Here is a 21,860-nt window from a genome sequence, read left to right as displayed (position 1 = left end):
TCCCCAAGGGCTCCTGAGTTCTCTCTCAGCCGTGGGTGTGCTGAGCAGGGCAACCAACAGGTGGAAGGCACAGCCCCTGGGTTCCCTGTGTGACCTTGGGCAAGTCCCTTCTCAGGCCTCAGTTTCCCCAGCGGTACAACAGGCAGGAGGACCCGGGGGGACAGAGTGGCCTGGATGATCTCAACATTCCTTTCAGCCTCCATGGCCTCTTCTAGGATGGGCTGGTGGTTCCTCCAGGGGTGACAGCCCCACCTGATGCAGGACATGGGTGTACCGTGGGCTCAGGACGCAGGGGCCAGGGAACCGCGAGAGGGAGGGTGCTGAGGGAGCCCTGATGTGTGCAGCAGGCAGCTCCCAGGAGGGTGACTGCGACACAGGAGGGCACGGGCTGGTTGACCAGCCAGAGGCCCCGTCGTGGCTCCTCCGTGGCCAGCTGGGGCAGCAGGAAGCCCTGAGACTCTTCCAGGGGGTTCCCAGGGGAGCTAGTGGCTGAGGGCTGTGGAAATGCCTCCAGGGATTGGCCAGAGCTGGAGGCACCCACAGCTCCGGGTTCTGGGGTCTCCTCTGGAGCAGAATAGGGTCTCTCAGGACTCAGTAAGCCTGCCTGGGCTGGGGCCTGGGCCCTGCTCTTAGAAACACCTTCTCTGCAAAGGGGTCAGGGAGGGTCCGGGAAAGGCCTAGAAAAAGATGTTTGCTTTCTTTAAGGAGGAGACAGAGAGCGAGGGGGTGAGGGATGGAGTGCACAGGAGCTGGTGTCTGTCTTAGTGTGTGTGTGTCGGGGTGGGGGTGGGGGTGGGGCGGGCGGTAGGGGACGCAGTGAAGAACAGAAGAAAAACAGGAGGAAAGAAAAAGATAAAAGGAAAGAGAGAAAGAAGAGAAAGGAGGGGAGGGAGAAGGGGAAAACTGAAGTGGAAGAAATGCAGGAAATAAAAGAGAAAAAAGAGGAGAGGTGGGTGAGAAAGAGAAGAGAGAAGGAAGAGAAAGCAGCAGCAAGAAAGCGAGGGGCGCGCGAGAGAAAGCTTGGAGCTGCCGGCGGTCTGGCTGCGGGGTCGTGCCTAGGCGGGCGCTGGGCGGGGCCTCCCTTCCCCCCTGCCGTCCAGCTTCCGGTCCTTGCGGGGGCGCCGATCTCTCCCGCTCTTCTTCTGGTTGGGGTTACTCTCTGCAACGAGAGCGCGGGGCGTTGTTGCTGAGGACATCCTGACAGACGAGGGTGCCCCCCACTCCCCGCAGCAGGCTCGGAATGACATGGGGGTGCTGACCTGACAATCACTCCTTTTTGGAGTTGGGACGGCAGCATCGCTTACCCCAAACCGGACACTCCCCTCAGTTCCTCGGCGGGGGGTGGGGAGGGCGCTGACCTGCTGAGCACCACCCATGCTGGGCATCTGCCCCGCCAGGCCCGGAGGTCCACTGTTGGGACCCCAGTTGGGACGTAGGGTGGCCTCGAGGGGGCGCCCATGACACTCCTACGTGCACTCACTGTGAGGTTTACAGGGCTCTTCCCTGGAGACTCAACACCTTTCACCTGGGTCCCGGCACCAACCTTCCCACTCAGCTTGGGCCCAGCTCTGACCTCAAAACGACAACAGTAACGTCAGCACTTACTGATGCTCCCACTGAGTATGTCACCCTCATAACAGCTGGGAAGCAGGCGCAGGCCCACTACCCCATCTGACGCCATCACGGGGGTCTGTGCCTCACCCAGTTCCCACCGTGGGGAGTGGATGCAAACCCCAGACCTGCCTCGGGATCCTGACCCCATTTTGCCCCACTCCCCATCCCCCATGGAGCTGGGGTGAGTTTCTAACACAAACATCTTATCAAGTCCCATTTCTCAGGTGAGGTGACTGAGGCCCAGGTGGGGCCTCACTTAACTCAGTGGCACAGCCTGGGCTGGAGTTCTGGGCATCACTTTCAAGTGACTCCTCACTCACTTGGAGGAAAAGGCCATGTTGTCTCTGTGGCCTCCCCGCACCCGCCCCAGCCCCCTTGCTCACACCGTCCTGGCCACTGGCAGGGTCATGCCACCTCCACACCTTTGCACTGGCTTTGCCCTCCGCCTGGAATGCTCTTCCCATTGTTTTTTGTCATCTTTATTATCAACAGGTGAGAAGACTGAGGCATGGCTGGGAGCAGGGCCAGCCCTAAATTTCTGTTTTAAAAGTGTCTCCACATCCAGGCCGTTTTCACCCATCGTTGGCCCCATACTCTTCTCCCACAGGAGCTGTGTGCCCCCTTGAACATGAAGGAACCGGGGCTCAGGGAACCACTTCCCAAGGTCACAGGGTCAGGCAGTTAGAGAGCTGGGAGTGGCAAGGGGAGGGCAATTTTATTACCTGAGTATCAGCTGTGTGCCCGCCTCCTCTGGAGTCAGGGCTCCTCCCTTCTCAGGGTCATCCCCTGAGACCTAGCTGCCCGCTTCTGGGGCCCCCTACACCCACTCCTGGGCCCTTCAGGGACGCTGAAGCCAGGTGCCCCTCTAAGCTCCCGCTGACTGTGTCAGCCCTCAGGGGAGGACAGCATCTGGGGGATGGGGTGGGGGGCTGCCTGAGGGGCCCTTGCCCGCTGTGAAGGTGGGAAATGGGGTGAGAGGCTTTGGGTCCCCACCTCTTCCCTAGGCCTGCCTACCCACCCACACCTGCCATCCACAAGTGTTGACTGAGCACCTACTATGTGCCAGGCCCTGTTCTAGGTGCTAGAGAGGGAGCTGGAAATAAAGCAAAGAGCTTGCTTTCACTAGAGGTCCCACTCTATCGAGGAAGACAGACATTAAACAAGCAAAGAATGTGCATGATCATTTCAGGAAGATTTAAGAGCTGTGACGTGATATGATGGAAAGTGACTCTTGGTTGGGGGAAGCTCATGGAAGGCTCCCTGAGGAGGGACATTTGAGCAGATGCCGCAGGGAGCCCACAGCAGGGCTGTTGTGAGGATCAAAGGCATCATATTTACAAAGCACTTAGCACAGTGCCCAGCATGTGGTCAGCGCTTTATGGATGTTCGCTGCTGTTGCTATTGTTGTTATTATTCTTATTGTTATTACCTGGGGGAACAGCTTTCCTCTCTCAATCCCTCCACAGCCAATCAGCCACTAGCTCTCAGATGCCATGAGAGATGTGGCCATAGTGCTACGGACACCTGTCCGTCTGTGTGGGTGCTTCCTCAGGTCTGGGGTCTCTTAGTTTCTCTGGTCCCATCTCAAACTCATCCTCTGTCCCCAACTGCCCACTATGGCCCTGAGGTGACTCCATCTCTGTTATCTGCACTCCCAACCCGGACACCACAAGCCCTTCTGAAACCAGGGGTGCCCCTGGGTTTAAGTCCTGACTCCACCCCGACCCAGTGAGCCCCAGGTGACCTAGCTCTAGGGCCCTCACCCTTACCGTGGCTGTAGATTCTTCTTTGCACACAGACCTATGTTTGAATTCCAGGTCCACCTTTCCCTAGCTGTGTGACCCTTGAGCAAGTGGCTCAACCTCTCTGGGCCTTAATCTCCTCATTGGTAAAACTAGAATAACAATACCCACCTCATAGTGTCATTGTGCAGATTAAATGACTTAATGAATGTAGAGAATTATCACAGTGCCCTGTGCATAGTAGGTGCACAGTTAACATTAGCTAATGCCACATTATTACCACTCACTGTTTACATTTTACCCATACACTCTGTGGCCTCTCTTCTATTTAAATCAGTGGTTCTTCATAGCCACTGGGGTATTCTGGAACTCTGTGGTGATCTCGGTTGTTACAATGAAGGGGTTCCCTGGGCCATTCAGTGGAAGGGATGGGGGGGTGCTGCGTGGGACAGTCCCCCAGGAAGAAGACCCCATCCCAGCCAGCTCTCTAACGGCTGCTCCAGCCTCACGTAGGGAGCTCAGAGTTGAACTCTGTCTCCTGTGTGAATGCCAAGTGTTTGCGAACACTTGTCCATTACTGAATATTCTAGGGCTGCCAGCGTGGTGTCAATCGAGAAGTCAGACAGTTTTGCTGGACTTTACTAAGAGCTGGTCACCATTTGGGAATTTGCGTCTCTGATGGCAACACAGCCGTGCATGAGGCCCTGACCGTGGATGGCTACCACTTTCACTGTGATTTGACTTCGGTAGGTACTCCCTGGTGCCTTGGGCCCCAGCGCTGCCATAATGAAATTTCTTTTCTTTCTCTTTTATAGTTAAGCACTATACTGAATCTTTTTAAAAATGACCAGTGCCAGTGGGTCACATTATCCATGACTTTGTTTCAGAGTGTAAAGAGGGCGTCCCAAGTCCTTTGACAGGAGGTGTCAGTCTGAAAGGGTCGCAAACTCCCTCTGGAAAGGGCAAGCTTGATCTTCCCAAGGGGTCTGGGACTGACCCCAGTAGGAGGACACCAGAGGGGGCAATGCTCAAGACACAGAAAGGTGTGGCTAGTGGGGGGCTTTCAGGCAGCCTTACAGCGACTCGTTGTGGGGGCTGTGTCCCAAGGCCACTCAGAGCCACCCTGGGCCCTGCCTGCTGCTGCCCCCCGTGCCCGGCCTGGTGCTCACCTCCTGGGCAGGGCCTCCGAATGGGACATTGCCTTGACTCAGATAGCACCTGGCAGGTGGCTGCCTCCTCCCGCCCGGCCCGGCCGGCCTCCCGCACGCGGGTCTCCAGGCCCCAGGCTGAGCCGCAGGTCTTCCCGTTGTGTGTGCAGGGGCTCCAGCTGCCCCAGGGGCCCAGCTCACACTCCTCTGTGAGGTGGAGAGACAGACAGACAGATGGGGTCAGCCGGCAGTGAGTGTTCCTCAGCTCAAGGGCAGGGTCTGAGCGGTTCAGTTCCCTGAAGACACCATCTCCTCATGCAAAGGAGTCACAGGCTATTACAAGCAGCAGAGGGGGACGTTTAAACAGCTATTTGTAAGAGCCTGGGATGAGAGCTGTACTAGAGCAAGCACAGGCTGCTGCGGGCCAGAAGCCGGAGGGACCGGTTGTGTGGCTTTAAGGGGGAAGGCTTCCCTGAGGAGGTGACAAAGGAGCTAAAGGGAGAGAGGATTTCATCAGGTCGTGATGGAACGAAGTGCATGCGGGGCAGCTGTGCACAGCCTGGGGGCCTGGCCGCCCTGTCAGGGACGAGGAAGCTACAGTGGGGGTGGAGTGAAGGTTCAAGGTCAGCTGGGAGGCCCTCAGGGCCAGGACCTGGATTTTGAACTTGATCGTGTGCCTTTGATCAGCTGTACGAGGTGGGAGCTACACCCGGCTGTTGTGAGGAAAAATGAAGTCATGGACATAAAAGGTCTTAGTGGGGAGAAATTTTCAAAATATATGAACATATATAGTATTCTTTCACATTTGACTCTTTGAAGAGTCCCTGAAAGGTAGGCAGAGAATCAGGCAGCTATTAATACCCCATAAGATCCAGTTGGGCCCAGAAACCAGCTCTCCAGACCTTAGAATGATGGTCCTTCACAGATGCATTCATTTGGGAAGCAAAGACTGAGCACCTACTGTGTGCCACATGCCGTGCTGGGTGCCGAGGTGCAGCAGGAACAAGACAGACCCTGCCGGTCTGTCTGCTGGTCTTGGGTCTGCCTCCCAGAGTTCACTGTCTAGAGCGGTCAGGCTGGAAGGCAGGGTGCTCTGACAGTGATGGGGAAAAACAGGCAGCTGTGGGAGACCAGAGGGTCCCAGCCTGGGTGACCTGGAAGGCTTCCTGGAGGAGGAGACTCCTGATCTGTGTCTTGAAGTAGGGCTGGGGAGGTCAGCCAGGCTCAGGGAGGGGCAGGAAGGAGAAGTGCTCCAGGTGAAAGGAATAACCCTAGCAAAATCCCCAGGATGACTCTGCCCTCATGGGGAAGTTGGAGCACGGACTCAAATGGGGAATGAAAAAAAGGATAGGGGTGGAGAGGTGGCAGATGGGGACCAGACTGCCCATAGCCTGGGGACTCTACCTGAGGACCATGGGAGCCACTGAAGGGCCTTGAGCAGAAGAGAAGCCTGATCAGATTGTCATTTTGAAATAATCACTCTTGCTTCTGAAATGAGCCAGCTGGGCTAGAGGCAGTGAGACCAGAGGCAGGCAGGTAGGCAAGAGGCTGTGGCCAAGATCCCAGCAATGGGCAGAGGGTGGGGAGAAAGGGATGTGTGGGGATGGGGTGGGGAAAAGGGGGAAGGAGGGGTGGGGCAGGTTTTGGGGCTTTATTCTCCTTCATTTTCCCCAGAGTTCTTTTTACCACCTAACATCTGTATTTATTTTTGTGTGTCTTCCGTCTCCCCACTAAAATGTCACGTCTATAAGGGCAGAAGCTTTGTCTGTTTTGTTCACTGATATGTCCCCAGCAACTTTGAAAGTGCCTGGAGCGTAGAAGATGCTCTAGTAAATATTTCCTGAGTGAAAGAACGAGATTGGATTGGATGTAGGATGAGAGAGAAGAGCCCACAGTGATGCCCGGAGCTGGTTATTGATGGAGGAAGCCCAGAGGAAGCCCCAGGCTGGGGATGGGGAGGGAGGGAAGGAGGTATCCATAGAGCAGGTGAGGATGTGAATCTGCTGCCCATGGAGAAACGCAGTTGAGGACAGTGAGTTAGGAGCCATCAGCTTTTGGAATGACCGTGAACATGTGCCCAGAGAGAATGTATAGGCAGAGATGTGTGATTTAGGTGAGAACGCTGGAGAATACCCTTGTGTAAGGACAGATCACAGAGGAGGGGCTCACACAGGAGTCTGAAAAGGAGTGATGGGAAAACAGAACAGTAATGACAGCTAATATGGTGTGTAATAATAATGACATGCATTGAGCATTTGCTGTGTTAGTTACTGTATTAAGTGCTTTAAATTGTATTAATTTACCCCTTACAACAACCCTCCCCCATGAAGTAGGTTCTATGTTCTATTGTAATTTTTTTAACATTTGGAGAAACTGAGGGACAGAGGGCTTAACTGACTTGCTCAAGGTCACTAGAGGTGAATTTTAGAGCTAGCATCTGAACCCAGGCCTTATTCCAAAATCAGTGCTCTTCTCCTGTGCTCCGTGGCCTCTCTTGGCGATAGTATTGGCGTAGATGTTGGGAGTGATAGTAATCATAACGGTGGTGCTTATGGTGGGTCTACTGTATTGAAGGGTTCATATGTGTACCTGACATGGTGTTGGGCTTCCCATCACCACGTGACATTCTCCTATGATTTCTTCCAGGTCTCCTGACACCCCTCACCAGCCCCTGCTTCAGGGAGGGAGGGGACAGGGCAGGGTGGGGATGCCCCCACTCACCCTGGCACTCCCGTGTGCTCTGCTGGGCCGCGGTGCCCGGCGGGCAGGTGGGCAGACACTTTCCCTTGTACAGGTAAAACCGCCTCTTGCACTGGATGCAGAAGTCCTGGCTGAAGCAGCTCTCACATGTGGCCCCACATTCTGTAATACAGCCAGGGCCACCCTTGGTGAGGGTGGCTGCCCAGAGAGGGGACCCTCTGGGACTGCCTGGGACTGGGGAGGGCCTCTGAGTAGCCCAAGCTCTGTAGCCCTGGGGTCTGGATTCAGTGTGTCCTTTGAAGCCCAGACTTGTCCAGGGTCAAACTGGGCTGCATTCAAGAACTCTTGTTCTCATTTGAACTGAGGCTCAGTGGGGGCAGGTGACATGTCCAAGGTAACATGGTTATTTTGACTTCCTTTCTCATTTTAGCTGAGGCTCAGAGAGGGCAAGTAACTTGCCTAAAGTCACACCGTAAATCTGGACTGGGAGTGAGGACTCCCCACTCCATTTCCATCAAAGCTCAGAGATGGTCATGATTTGTCCACGTCACAGTGAAAATTAGAGTTAGGAGTTAGGGCTCCTTTTCCCATTGAGCTAGGCCCAGAGAGAGTGAGTAGCATGCCAAAGGCCACAAAGCCAAACTAGGGTAGAAGTGAAGGTCCCCTGTCCCATTAGTGTTGAGCCCAGAGAGGGCACTGACTTGCTTAGGGCTTCGCAGCCAGCCCGAAAGCAAGCAAGCATCTCAGAGTCTGGGCTCAGGCATCTACTTCCCCTGGGGCTGCACTGGGCTAAGGTGGGATGTGGGCCAGAGGTGGGATCTTAGGAGCACAGCGCTAGCACAGGACACGGGAGGGGCCACATACTTTTGCACCTGTTGACCTCCTGGCCGCGGACGCCGAAGTAGCCGGGGGGACAGTCATGCACACACTTGCCGTACTGGCGGATACCTTCCCGGCGGATGAACAGGAAGAGCCTCTGCTGGCAGGTGGAGCAGCCATTCTCCTCTGAGCAGATGACACAGCCTGTGCAGTTGCCCCCCAGACCAGTGCCCACTGCCAACCAGACCAGGGTGGAGGGTGGGGAAAGGAAGAGAGAGATAGTCAAACCATATGCGTGAGCAGCTCAGACTGTCTCATTGGTATAGCAATTGAGCACATGGCCACCCAGATGACTACATTTCCCATGCAACTAGATGTGGTCATGCGACCCAAATCTGGTGTGTTATAAGGTAAAGCAGTGTGTGCAACTTCTAGAGAGCTTAAAGGGCAGGGGCATACCCTTTGTCATCCCCTCATCCTTCCTGTTGGGTGGAATGTGAACATGATGGCTGGAGCATGAGCATCTATTTTGGATCATGAGACAGAGACCATGTGTTAAGGATACTGGAGAAATAAGATAAAAAGATCCTGGGTCCTCGAGGAAGGTAGAAGTGCTGCATCAGCCCTCTTCTGCCTGTGCAGACTGTTACATGAGAGAAAAATCAGTATCTATTTTGTTCATACCACCGTTATTTGCAGTCCTCTGTCACTCACAGACAAACTTGATCTTCACTAACATAGTGTGTATGTTTGACTGGGTGTGGGGTTCACATGCCTGTGGAGGAGCCCCTCACCCTCCTGCTGCCTTTCGGAACAATACCCCATTCCTCACTGCCACCATTATCAAAGGCTCCCCAAATCATCAAGTATAGCAAGTGGAGGAAAGGAACTTTTTGTTGTTCCAGAATTGGCAACGAGGGCTCAAAACTGCGAAGAAAGAGGTGGAAAATACCCTGGAAAGAGAGCTTCTCAGAGGCTTATAGGGAGTCTCTGCTGTCTGACCACCACCTGATCAAGCTGACCCCATAGAGAGGGGGACTCAGGGGACTTAGGAGCTGTCAGCCTGGGGAAGGGGGAGCGCTGTGGCTTTCCCGCTGTTCCCAACCCCCAAACCAAGAGGGAGGAGAGGCAAGGGTACCCCTCACAGAGACGGATGTCTGCAAAAAGGGGTGACCAGCACCTCATGCCTTGGTTGGACATGAACCTGTGTGGCAGCCCTGCCGGTCTGCCCCGTCCAACACCTCTTTGAGCAGAGAAAAGAGACCAGGAGAGAGAAGGGCCAAGTTGGGAGGGGGAGGCAGCAGAAGAACCTGCACATCCTTCATGGCAAGCAAGGGGGTTCTCAGCAGCAAGGGCCCCCTAGGAGTAGCCAGGCTCAAGTGCCGTTGCTGCTGCCTCCCCAGGAAGGCTGGTTGCTGGCGGGTGCCCCAGCAAGAGGCAGCAGGGCAGACCATCGGGGGAAGATGATATTTGGGGAGAGTCAGAAAGTGACCAGGTGTCATTAAGGGACAGAAGAGGACCAGGCAGCTTCTTAGACACAGCGATTAGGGAAACATGAAGCTGTTTCATGTATGTTAATACTCCATCAAGGTCAGCCTGTTTAATAAACTACTTATACACTTTGGCCCACCCGAGCCCATGGCCACCTAGTAGGGGACATTCTTGACTCTCCAGCCTCACCCCCACCCCCTTCCTATTGGTGCCCCATCTTCCTTTCAGAGGAATTCCCTGTTGTGAGAGGCCCTGGAGAAGGGCAAATCCTGGTGCCTGCCCCCGGGAACAGAATCCATAGAGGCCTGGCCCTTCAAGTCGACAGTGAGTGGGCATTGACCAAAACCTGGCCAATCAGATATGCCTGGTAGTAGGGCTGAAGCCCACAGAAGTGACTGTAATAGCAACGCAGATGGTGACAAAGCAAAACTCTTACTAACAACTGTCTCTTGGAAGAGCTTAGGGGTCACTCAGCACAACCCATGCCACATCACTGGGGACGCTGAAGCCAGAGGAGGTGCAGCCTTCCCCAAGGTCAGGTAGCCAAACAGCAAAGAAATTCCAATTAGAGCTACAGCACTATTTGTAGAGTGATATTTCAACATGCTGCAGAAAAAAGAACCCAACAAGGACCCTCCCCTGACCTCAGAGGGTGCGGTGTGTGTGTGTGTGTGTGTGTGTGTGTGTGTGTGTGTGTGTGTGTGTACGCGCGCGCGCGCGCGCGCACGCGCACAGGTGATGGGTCTCAACTAGCATCGTTCATCACCGGGGTTTTGTAGAGAGTTGTCTCTGCCTCCTGCTGCATCCTTGGTCCCGGCAGTTGGTAGGGTGCCCTCTAGTGCCTCTATGTTGTAATGGCACCTCTGACTTTTTCTTTCTGATGGCCTCACTCAGGCTTGTCATCATATCTCTAACTCACTAGAAAGAGCAGTACTGTTCCTCCCACTTCCCCAAGGCCACGGGTATAGAGACCTGAATGCTAATTTTATGAATAATGAGTGACGACAGCTACAGTTTGTACAATGCTGCTTTAGAAAGATCCAAACTTGATGGTTCTTAAACTTGACTGTGCGTAAGAATCCCCAGGGAGGCTTGTAAAGTATATAGGCCCAGGGATGTGCATTTAAACAAGACCAAAATAGATGTAATTGGCATTGTGGAAGTGTCTTCCCTGCTCACAATCTCCTTTCCTTGAGAACCAGACGTGGCAAATATTCTTGTACTGCATGACCCTGTCCCCTGGCCAGTGGTGGACAGGCTGTACCAGGGCCTGACAGTTCATCCAGGCTGGGACAATTAGACCATCTCTCTTGAGAATTTTGACTGTGGGCCAACAGACAATGGTCTAGGATGGCCTCTTGACCTAAGGACGTTTGTAGGAGGGCAGGGTGGCCTGTGCGAGAAGCTTTGGTGAGCACTGGCAACTGTGGCACCTTTCTTTGCTAACAGAGGCCCCATCTTTGACTTTCAGGTTCAGGTGGAACCATCTCTGTCCAGATGCATTTAACCTGGGATTCGGCAACCAGAGAACCAGGTCCCCTTGACTGCAGTGACTGGTTCAGACACAGGCACATGTTTCAGCTAGAGCTAGTCTTAGGATTGCGTGTATGTGTGTGTGTGTGTGTGTGTGTGTGTGTGTTTGCACTCTGTTTGGATTTGAGAAGGTGTAGACCACAGCTGGTGGGCAACGCATGAGGGGCGAGTGTCCCGAGAATGGAGGCCACACAAGAGATTGTCTGTGCACCTGGATCCATCCCTAGGAGGGTCCATAAAGTCTCCTCTTTTCTAAAGCCATTTTGAGTAGGGTTTTCTGTCACGTGCAGCCAAAGACCCCTGACCACACAGAAGCAGAGAGAGAGAGAAAAAAAAATAAATCAGATGCAGGGAGAGAAAAAAAAGCAACCAGAAACTTCATGGGCCCTAGATGGTCAGACAGAGTTTCTGACCATCTTCCAAGCCCAGGTTCCAGTCCCTCAAGGCTTGGCTCACCCCATAGCTCCAAAGAAAGTCACTAGTTCACTTGAGCTAGTTCTCCTCCTGTCAAATTGCAATCAAAATGATGTATCTCGGGCTTCCCTGGTAGCGCAGTGGTTGAGAGTCCGCCTGCCAATGCAGGGGACATGGGTTCGTGCCCCGGTCCGGGAAGATCCCGCATGCCGCGGAGCGGCTGGGCCCGTGAGCCATGGCCCCTGAGCCTGTGCGTCCGGAGCCTGTGCTCCGCAACAGGAGAGGTCACAACAGTGAGAGGTCCGCGTACTGCAAAAAAAAAAAAAGATGTATCTCACCAGATAGGTGGAGCCCAACAGATCATGGTGGAGTAGCTCTGCTTCAGCAAGGCCAAGGGACCTGAAGCACTGCCCACCCAGCCTGACCATGGCACGCCAAGGGACCCTGGGATTGTAGGGAGCACAGTTTGAAAACCCCTGGCTCCTTCTACACCTCACCTGCATGCTGGCCTTCTTTGCTGCCCTCTAGCAGCTCTGATACACGTTTCTAAATGAAGTATTTGAGCTCTGATTTGCAAGTTCCCCGAGCTTTCTTGGGGCATCAGAGGGGATGGCACCCCCTGTGATTTCCCTTAATCAGTATCTCCCATAATCAAGACCATCCTCCCCTGGTCAAAGTGTCAGTTGTACCAAAAAGGATGGCCTTGTGTTGCTCCAGCAGCTGGAGGGGCTTAGAATGACATCTGAGTCATACTGTCCTTCCCCAAGCACCCAGGGGACAAGCTGAGACATGGATGTCCATGTTACGGAGAATGACAATGGGGTTGGCAGTTTACAAAGGGATGCAGGCTTATAACAACTCTGTACGTGCATTAGCCCAAGGTTGAGTGATCCATCCATCCATTCACTCAACGGTTACTGAGCCCCTACTTTCTGTGAGGTCCAGTGCTGGGGGCTCGATGGTTATGAAATGTGGCAGCAGCTGTGTGATCCCGGGCAAAGTACTTTTAACTCTCTGGGCCTCAGTTATTCTAGCTGTAAAAGGGGGGATAATGCTTAACTTGCAGTGTTGTTGTGATGAAAGGAGATGGTACATGGAAAACTCTTAGCTTAAAGCCTGGCAGCAGACTTCTGATAAATTGGATATCTTGTTATTATATTGTTTTCTGCCCTCAAATACCTAAGGACATGTATTATGGTCCAGGTGCCCAGGTTCAAATCCTGGCTCCACCACCCACTGACTGACCTTGGATAAGTACCTTCATCAATGTGGGCCTCAGTTTCTCCACCTGGAAAACTGTGGCAACGACCCCTACTCCCACACGTTTCGTTATGAGGTGTGTGCATGCAGCTAGTGCCTGGCATGTCGTAGGTGCTTCTCCGTAAATATAAATTCCTTTCCTGTTCCCTCACCGTCACGATACATGGTGGGATTTGGACCCTCCTCCCCTTTCACTGGTGAGAAAACGGAGGCCAGAGGCATTGGTGGAGGACAGCCACCAACCACCATCTCCAGGGAGATGGTCTTTCATCCTCAGGATGGTGAAGGGCTCAGGGAAGAGAAAGAGGAGGCAGATTTGGTCTTGGGTGAAGGGCAGGTTTTTCTTTCTGTTGGGATCAGGGAATGACCTGTGTTCTTTGAAACAAGGGTTCCCAACCTCAGAGTCATCCACATCCTGAAAATGACCCCAAGCCCCTTGTTTTGTTTTGTTTTTTGTGGTACGCGGGCCTCTCACTGTTGTGGCCTCTCCCGTTGCGGAGCACAGGCTCTGGACGCGCAGGCTCAGCGGCCACGGCTCACGGGCCCAGCCTCTCCTCAGCACGTGGGATCTTCCCGGACTGGGGCACGAACCCATGTCCCCTGCATCGGCAGGCGGACTCTCAACCACTGCGCCACCAGGGAAGCCCTCCAAGCCCCTTGTTTTGATAGGAGTCAATGGTTCAGTGTTTGCAAGTGATCTCTATATTTTTTCATTTAGGGATTTGAGTGGATTCAGGGTCATCTCTGCATTATCATGCCTCCCACCCACCTTCACTCTGCAGTGCTTTCCTTGAGGGGGTCAAAAGGCACAGGGAGACATCTTGGACCCTGAAAATTACCTGTTTTCCCCAGACAGGCTCATCTCAGCAGCCCACAGTGAGTCTGTCAATGAAAAATCCTCAATACCCAAGCCAAGAACTCCAGCACACATTTAGAAAACCAAAAAAAAAAAAAAAAAAAAGATTTGCCAACATTAAAAAAAATCAGATTTCACATAAGAAGCTGGAATTTGGACTTCTCTGGAAAAGGTATGAATACCTGCTAACACTGGGCCTGCATTCCTGCAGGGCAATATTTGGTTGGAGTTCCATAGATGGGGCATGTGCTCTCCAGTTTGTCAGTCCCCCCCCCACCCACTCCCTATTGCTACCCCTGACACTGAGGGCAAAGGTCAGCTGCCATGTGTTATCCCCCTCGAGCTGCTGTTTATCTTGTACCTGCTTCATTCGTTCACATTAGAAGACAATGTAGAGCAGGGGGTCCCAAACTTGGGCACGCATCAAATTCACCTAGAGGGCTTGTTAAAAACACAGATTGCTGGGCCTTCCCCCAGAGCTGCTGATCCAGTAAGTCTGGGGTTGGGCAGCGGGGAGGCTGAGAATTTGCACTGCTAACAGGTTCCCAGTTTAAAGTGGAGTTGGGTTAAGAGCCAGGCTGCTCGAGTTCAAATCCCAGCTCTACCCTTTATCCTTGCCCATGTGACCTAAGCTAGTGCCTTAATCTCTCTGTGCTTCAGTTTTCCCATCTGTAAAATAGAAATCACACTGGCCAACCTTACAGAACCTTGAGGACCTGAGCAGGCTTGACACTTAACGAGGGTCTCAGTAATGTTACTGTCGCCACCTGCCACACCTCCACTGGTGTTTGTGATCTTGGACTTGCTTTGGCAATCAGTGCAGAACTTTTAATTTGATGTCAACATTTTTGGGGTAGAGTTTCTTCATAATTGGGATGTGCCCAGGGAAGTGTGTTTTGCATGAGAACATTGTGTGTCATGGTGGACTAAAGGATTTGACACAGCTGTCCCGAAGGACTCGCTGCTCCCTGCCCCAAGGCAGTGCAACCTGAGGAGGGCCAGGCCCGGCCCTGGGCCCTGCTATGTCCTTGAGAAGGATCCAGAACCATGTAGGGGGGCCCCATGCAGGGAGTGATGGGCAGTGCCTTCTCGGATCCCTGCCTGGCAGTGTGGGATGCATGTCACTGATAACCAGAGGAAATAAACAACGTCTGGGCTCCCGTCTGCCTGCTCAGACCGCCACATATGGGAGGCAGTCGCTGCCACTGGAGGCTGGCTCAGAGGCCGCAGGCACATTCCTGCCTCGGGGGCAGATTGCACCATCGTCAGCAAGGCACGGGCCCTAGAGATGACTCCAGGTTTGGAGACTCCTGCAGGTGTGGGGACATTGAGCTGATCTCCGCTTTGCAGCATGACAAAACACCATTTTCTGGCTGGTGATCTTGGGGAAGTGGCTTCACTATTCTAAACCTCAGTCTCCTCTTCTGCAAAATGGGGACAATGGTAGTAGCATCACCTCCCAGGCACTTGTGAGCTCATCCATGCAAAGTACTTAGCACAGCTCATGGCTGATGAATGAGCATTATGTTATTACTTGCTTCATGGGAGATACATGAGAGGCACCCCGAGGTGCTCACTTGAGGGCTGGGGCCCAGCCTGGCTCATTCTCCTTCAAATTTCCACAGTCTTGCCCATTGTAGGTGCCCACTATTTCTTAAAAGAAAGAATAATGCATGCATGAATGAATGAATGAATGATGGCTTAATAAAAGTTCTCAAAACTGTTCTCAGGGAGGCTGCAGTCTAGTTGGGAGAACTAGGCTCATACATTGCAAAGAAAGCTCATGATGTCTGCCCAGCAGAGCTCAGAGCCAGGGGCTGGGCACAGACTGCAGTCATCAGGGATGGTTTTCTGGAGAGGCAGATGTGGGGATGAGAGCAGGGCTAGTCTGTGTGGGAGAAAGAAAGGTTTTTAAGAGAGGTGAGTACATGACAGTATATAAGTTGGTGGCAGGGAGGGAGCTTGGGCAAGGAGCAGACAGTGAATCCTTGCTAAGGTGTCTGTGCATGACACCAAGGGGTTAATGCACAGGACCCTCAGAATATAATAACAATAGGCACACATCCAAAATGGAAACTTGTAATCCTTTCCCCTCCTTCCCCACAAACCTGCCTCTCCTGTCCATCTGGGTGAATGGCTACTCCACTCATGGTCAGAAATCTTGGAGTCACCCTGCCTCTTTTCTTTCCTTCCTGTCCCACATGGAATCTATCAGAAATTGGTCTGCACCAACACGTTTTCCCCCTTCCCTCCCAATCATCGCTTGCCCTGCTCCAGTCATGCTGGCCTCATCCTTGCCGTTCCTCAAACATGCCAAGACCACTCCCTCCTCAAGGCCTTTGCACTTGCCCCTCCCTCTGCCTGGAATGCCCTCCCCACAGACATCCTCAGGGCTTACTCCACTTCAGGTCTCTGCTGGAACGTCCCCTTCTCTGTGAGACCTCCCTGACCACCTCGCCTGAAGTAGCACCCATCCCTGCATCCTTGTCTCACCCTGCTTTGTTTTTCTTTGGCATTTATCCCCAACTGATATGTGATGTGTTTGTTTGAATTTTTGGTGTCTCTTTCCCACCACTGAAAGGTGAGCTCCAGGAGGGCAGGGATAAACCACAGCACACTCCACAGACTCTTTAGCACCATGCTTTGCTCACTTAAATTATCCTGGCGAATGTTGCACATCACTGACTCATGCTTTTTTATAGCTGCTTACCATTCCATATAGAGATGCTGCAAAATTAATTTAGGTATACTTATTATATCTATTTCAGAGAGGAGGAAACTGAGGTCCAGGACAGGGCTGCTGCTTGCCTGAGGTCACTTAGTAAGAGGACCCAGGCAGTGTGGCTGCAGAACCTGAAGGCTTCATCTCAAGGCCACACGGCCTCCCAGCTGCCAGTGTATCCCAGCACCTCCTTTAATCCTCCACACAGAATAACAGGTCCCCTTGCTAAGGCCTTGCTAGGTTCCCAGTGCTGTGCTAAGGCTACTGCCTCCTTCAATGTCCATTTGACCTTGACTGAGACAGGAAATTAGCCAAACAGTGGCAGTACATGTGTTCGCAGGACAGACCCTGCCTCTTCTGCATCTCTCATTCATTTTCCCCTCATCCCGTACTCATCTCCCCTCATTTCCATGATGTGGGGCAGATCAGTGCCTGCGTGTTCAATCAGGGGTGACATGCTTATTTCCCCGTCCTTCAGATCCCCTCTAAGCTCTCTACAAGTGATTCTCTTGCCACCCACCTAGGCCTGGGGAGGTGGGGAAGTGCCCTGCCCCAGCCCCTGCTTGAAATCCACATAGAATCCTTTTCAGACATCGGCTTCCATGGGCTGGGGAGGTGGGGAGATGGAGGCTGGAAGTAGAGCCAGGGTTCATACCCACATCTGCTGTTTCCCAGCCAGTGGTGATCCTGAGATTTAAATCCACATCAGAATCACTTGGGGCTGCTTATTAAAAGCAGAGACACCTCCATCCCTCGATATATGCTGTTGGTTTAACGTGTACACCGGTGTGCCTGGGGTCATATGTGTATGAACTCACGTGATTTTCAGAAACCACTCTGTGAGGTCAGCCAGGGCGTCCCAAACTCTAAGGAGCACACAGAGTGCCCAGGGACCTTGGGTTCAAGTGTAGATTTTGATGCTAAAGGTCTGGGCTGGGGCCTGAGATTCTGCTTTTGTACGATGCTCCTGGGGGATGCTGATCGTGCTGGTCCCCAGACCTCATTTTAAGAAGCAAGACGGGGCTTCCCTGGTGGCGCAGTGGTTGAGAGTCCGCCTGCGGATGCAGGGGATACGGGTTCGTGCCCCGGTCCGGGAAGATCCCACATGCTGCGGAGCGGCTGGGCCCGTGAGCCATGGCCACTGAGCCTGCGCGTCCGGAGCCTGTTGCTCCGCAACGGGAGGGGCCACAGCGGTGAGAGGCCCGCGTACCCCACCCCCCACAAAAAAAGAAGCAAGACGGCAGGTGCTGTTATTACTTCTTACTTTACTGAGGAGCAAACTAAGGCTCAAAGGCCAACAACTATAAGTCACAGAGTTAGACAGAGCCCCCAAACTCTACTGTGTCACAGTGCCTGTCCCTGCTGGCGTGACGATGGATGAGAGGTTGGGCTGATATTTGGAAGGGGCAACTTGGCCCCTCTTACCACTCATAGGAGGGGTATTTTCCCAAGTGGCCCAAGTTGAGGACAGTCCCTGCCAAGCCCAGCATGGCAAGAAGAAGAGGGGCTGGGTTCGTGTGCCCTGAGCGTGTGTGTGTCTCTGAGACAGTGGCAGGTGTGTGCGGACAGATGAGACCCATACCGAAAGGATTCTAGTGCCTGGAGGTTGAAGCATGGAGAAGGCCTTGGCTGTGCTACCGCTGCCCAGCCCTCCTGCTAGGCGGGGGAGGCTGGACAGTCCAGAGCGGGCTGCTTGTGCCTGGAATGCCTCCCCACATCAACCCAAATATCTGCTTCCTTAACCCTTAACGACCCACCCTGGATCCACAAGATATGGTCTGCCTTCATTAGCTATTCATTAAGGGAGGTCACCCTTGTGTTCCTGATGGGAGCACTGGGGGCCCTGAGCAGCCCAGAGCAGCTGCCAGAGACCTTCAGAAAATCATCGCTGCTTTACAAAAGAATTGTTGGCAGACAGCAGAAGCAAGAAGAACTACAATCCTGCAGCCTGTGGAACAAAAACCACATTCACAGAAAGACAGACAAGATGAAAAGGCAGAGGGCTATGTACCAGATGAAGGAACAAGATAAAGCCCCAGAAAAACAACTAAATGAAGTGGAGATAGGCAACCTTCCAGAAAAAGAATTCAGAATAATGATAGTGAAGATGATCCAGGACCTCGGAAAAAGAATGGAGGCAAAGATCGAGAAGATGCAAGAAATGTTTAACAAAGACCTAGAAGAATTAAAGAACAAACAGAGATGAACAATACAATAACTGAAATGAAAACTACACTGGAAGGAATCAATAGCAGCATAACTGAGGCAGAAGAACGGATAAGTGACCTGGAAGACAGAATGGTGGAATTCACTGCTGCAGAAATGGATAAAGAAAAAAGAATGAAAAAAAATGAAGACAGCCTAAGAGACCTCTGGGACAATATTAAATGCAACATTCGCATTATAGGGGTCCCAGAAGGAGAAGAGAGAGAGAAAGGACCAGAGAAAATGTTTGAAGAGATTATAGTCGAAAACTTCCCTAACATGGGAAAGGAAATAGCCACCCAAGTCCAGGAAGCGCAGCGAGTCCCATACAGGATAAACCCAAGGAGAAACACACCGAGACACATAGTAATCAAATTGGCAAAAATTAAAGAAAAAGAAAAATTATTGGAAGCAGCAAGGGAAAAATGACAAATAACATACAAGGGAACTCCCATAAGGTTAACAGCTGATTTCTCAGCAGAGACTCTACAAGCCAGAAGGGAGTGGCATGATATACTTAAAGTGATGAAAGGGAAGAACCTACAACCAAGATTATTCTACCCAGCAAGGATCTCATTCAGATTTGATGGAGAAATCAAAAGCTTTACAGACAAGCAAAAGCTAAGAGAATTCAGCACCACCAAGCCAGCTCCACAAAAAAATGCTAAAGGAACTTCACTAAGTGGGAAACACAAGAGAAGAAAAGGACCTACAAAAACAAACCCCTAACAATTAAGAAAATTGTAATAGGAACATACATATCGATAATTACCTTAAACGAGAATAGATTAAATGCTCCAAACAAAAGACACAGGCTCCCTGAACGGATACAAAAACGAGACCCATATATATACTGTCTACAAGAGACCCACTTCAGACCTAGGGACACAAACACACTGAAAGTGAGGAGATGGAAAAAGATATTCCATGTAAATGGAAATCAAAAGAAAGCTAGAGTAGCAATACTCATATCAGATAAAATAGACTTTAAATTAAAGAATGTTACAAGAAACAAGGAAGGACACTATATAATGATCAAGGGATCAATCCAAGAAGAAGATGTAACAATTATAAATATATACGCACCCAACATAGGAGCACCTCAATACATAAGGCAACTGCTAACAGCTGTAAAAGAGGAAATCGACAGTAACACAACAATAGTGGGGGACTTTAACACCTCACTTACACCAATGGACATATCATCCAAAATGAAAATAAATAAGGAAACAGAAGCTTTAAATGACACAATAGACCAGATAGATTTAATCGATATTTATAGGACATTCCATCCAAAAACAGCAGATTACATTTTCTTCTCAAGTGCGCAGGGAACATTCTCCAGGATAGATCACATCTTAGGTCACAAATCAAGCCTCAGTAAATTTAAGAAAATTGAAATCATATCAAGCATCTTTTCTGACCACAACACTATGAGATTAGAAATGAATTACAGGGGAAAAAACGTAAAAAACAGAAACACATGGAGGCTAAACACTACTTTACTAAATAACCAAGAGATCACTGAAGAAATCAAAGAGGAAATCAAAAAATATCTAGAGACAAATGACAATGAAAACACGACAATCCAAAACCTATGGGATGTAGCAAAAGCAGTTCTAAGAGGGAAGTTTATAGCTATACAAGCCTACATCAAGAAACAACTCAAATAAACAATCTCACCTTACACCTGAAGGAACTAGAGAAAGAAGAACAAACAAAACCCAAAGTTAGCAGAAGGAAAGAAATCATAAAGATCAGAGCAGAAATAAATGAAATAGAAACAAAGAAAACAATAGCAAAGATCAATAAAACTAAAAGCTGGTTCTTTGAGAAGATATACAAAATTGATAAACCATTAGCAAGACTCATCAAGAAAAAGAGGGAGAGTACTCAAATCAATGAAATTAGAAATGAAAAAGGAGAAGGTACAACAGACACTGCAGAAATACAAAGCATCCTAAGAGACTACTACCAGCAACTCTATGCCAATAAAATGGACAACCTGGAAGAAATGGACAAATTCTTAGAAAGGCATAACCTTCCAAAACTGAACCAAGAAGAAATAGAAATTATTAACATACCAATCACAAGTAATGAAATTGAAACTGTGAATAAAAATCTTCCAACAAACAAAAGTCCAGGACCAGATGGCTTCACAGGTAAATTCTATCAAACATTTAGAGAATAGCTAACACCCATCCTTCTCAAACTCTTCCAAAAATTTGTGGAGGAAGGAACACTCCCAAACTCATTCTATGAGGCCACCATCACCCTGATACCAAAACCAGACAAAGATACTACAAAAAAAGAAAATTACAGACCAATATCACTGATGAATATAGATGCAAAAATCCTTAACAAAATACTAGCACACAGAATCCAACAACACGTGAAAAGGATCATACACCATGATCAAGTGGGATTTATCCCAGGGATGCAAGGATTCTTCAATGTACGCAAATCAATCAATGTGATACACCATATTAACAAATTGAAGAATAAAAACCATGTGATCATCTCAATAGATGCAGAAAAAGCTTTTGACAAAATTCAACACCCATTTATGATAAAAACTCTGCAGAAAGTGGGCACAGAGGGAACCTACCTCAACATAATAAAGGCCATATATGACAAACCCACAGAAAACATCATTCTCAATTGTGAAAAACTGAAGAAAGCATTTCCTCTAAGATCAGGAGCAAGACAAGTATGTCCACTCTCACTGCTATTATTCAACATAGTTATGAAAGTCCTAGCCACAGCAATCAGAGAAGAAAAAGAAATAAAAGGAATACAAATTGGAAAAGAACAAGTAAAACTGTCACTGTTTGCAGATGACATGATACTATACATAGAGAATCCTAAAGATGCCACCAGAAAACTACTAGAGCTAATCAATGAATTTGGTAAAGTTGCAGGATACAAAATTAATGCACAGAAATCTCTTGCATTTCTATACACTAATGATGAAAAATCTGAAAGAGAAATTAAGGAAACACTCCCATTTACCATTGCAACAAAAAGAATAAACTACCTAGGAATAAATCTACCCAGGGAGACGAAAGACCTGTATGCAGAAAACTATAAGACACTGACGAAAGAAATTAAAGATGATACCAACAGATGGAGAGATATACCATGTTCTTGGATTGGAAGAATCAATATTGTGAGAATGACTATAGTACCCAAAGCAATATACATATTCAATGGAAACTCTATCCAATGGCATTTTTAATGGAACTAGAACAAAAAATCTTAAATTTTGTATGGAGACACAAAAGACCCCAAGTAGCCAAAGCAGTCTTGAGGTAAAAAACGGAGCTGGAGGAATCAGATTCCCTGACTTCAGACTA

The 21,860-nt window shown here is 50.4% G+C and overlaps 1 protein-coding gene across 1 annotated transcript in view; it reads right to left on the bottom strand.

The window, feature by feature from the left end:
* Positions 1-1,055: 1,055 nt before the first annotated feature.
* Positions 1,056-21,860, bottom strand: part of RSPO4 (R-spondin 4) — a 39,316-nt gene continuing 18,511 nt past the window's right edge. The window contains exons 2-5 of the mRNA XM_022592726.2: positions 8,069-8,257; positions 7,226-7,366; positions 4,526-4,711; positions 1,056-1,159 (exon numbers count right to left, since the gene is read on the bottom strand). Of these exons, the coding sequence (XP_022448434.1) occupies positions 1,056-1,159; positions 4,526-4,711; positions 7,226-7,366; positions 8,069-8,257 (620 nt within the window). The remainder of the gene's footprint in view (positions 1,160-4,525; positions 4,712-7,225; positions 7,367-8,068; positions 8,258-21,860) is intronic.

Source organism: Delphinapterus leucas, chromosome 15 (assembly GCF_059928025.1).
Source record: "Delphinapterus leucas isolate spDelLeu-1000000601 "Yukka" chromosome 15, BTC_Dleu_Yukka2, whole genome shotgun sequence".
NCBI classification, from domain to species: domain Eukaryota; kingdom Metazoa; phylum Chordata; class Mammalia; order Artiodactyla; family Monodontidae; genus Delphinapterus; species Delphinapterus leucas.
This window is presented reverse-complemented; position numbering and strand designations above follow the sequence as displayed.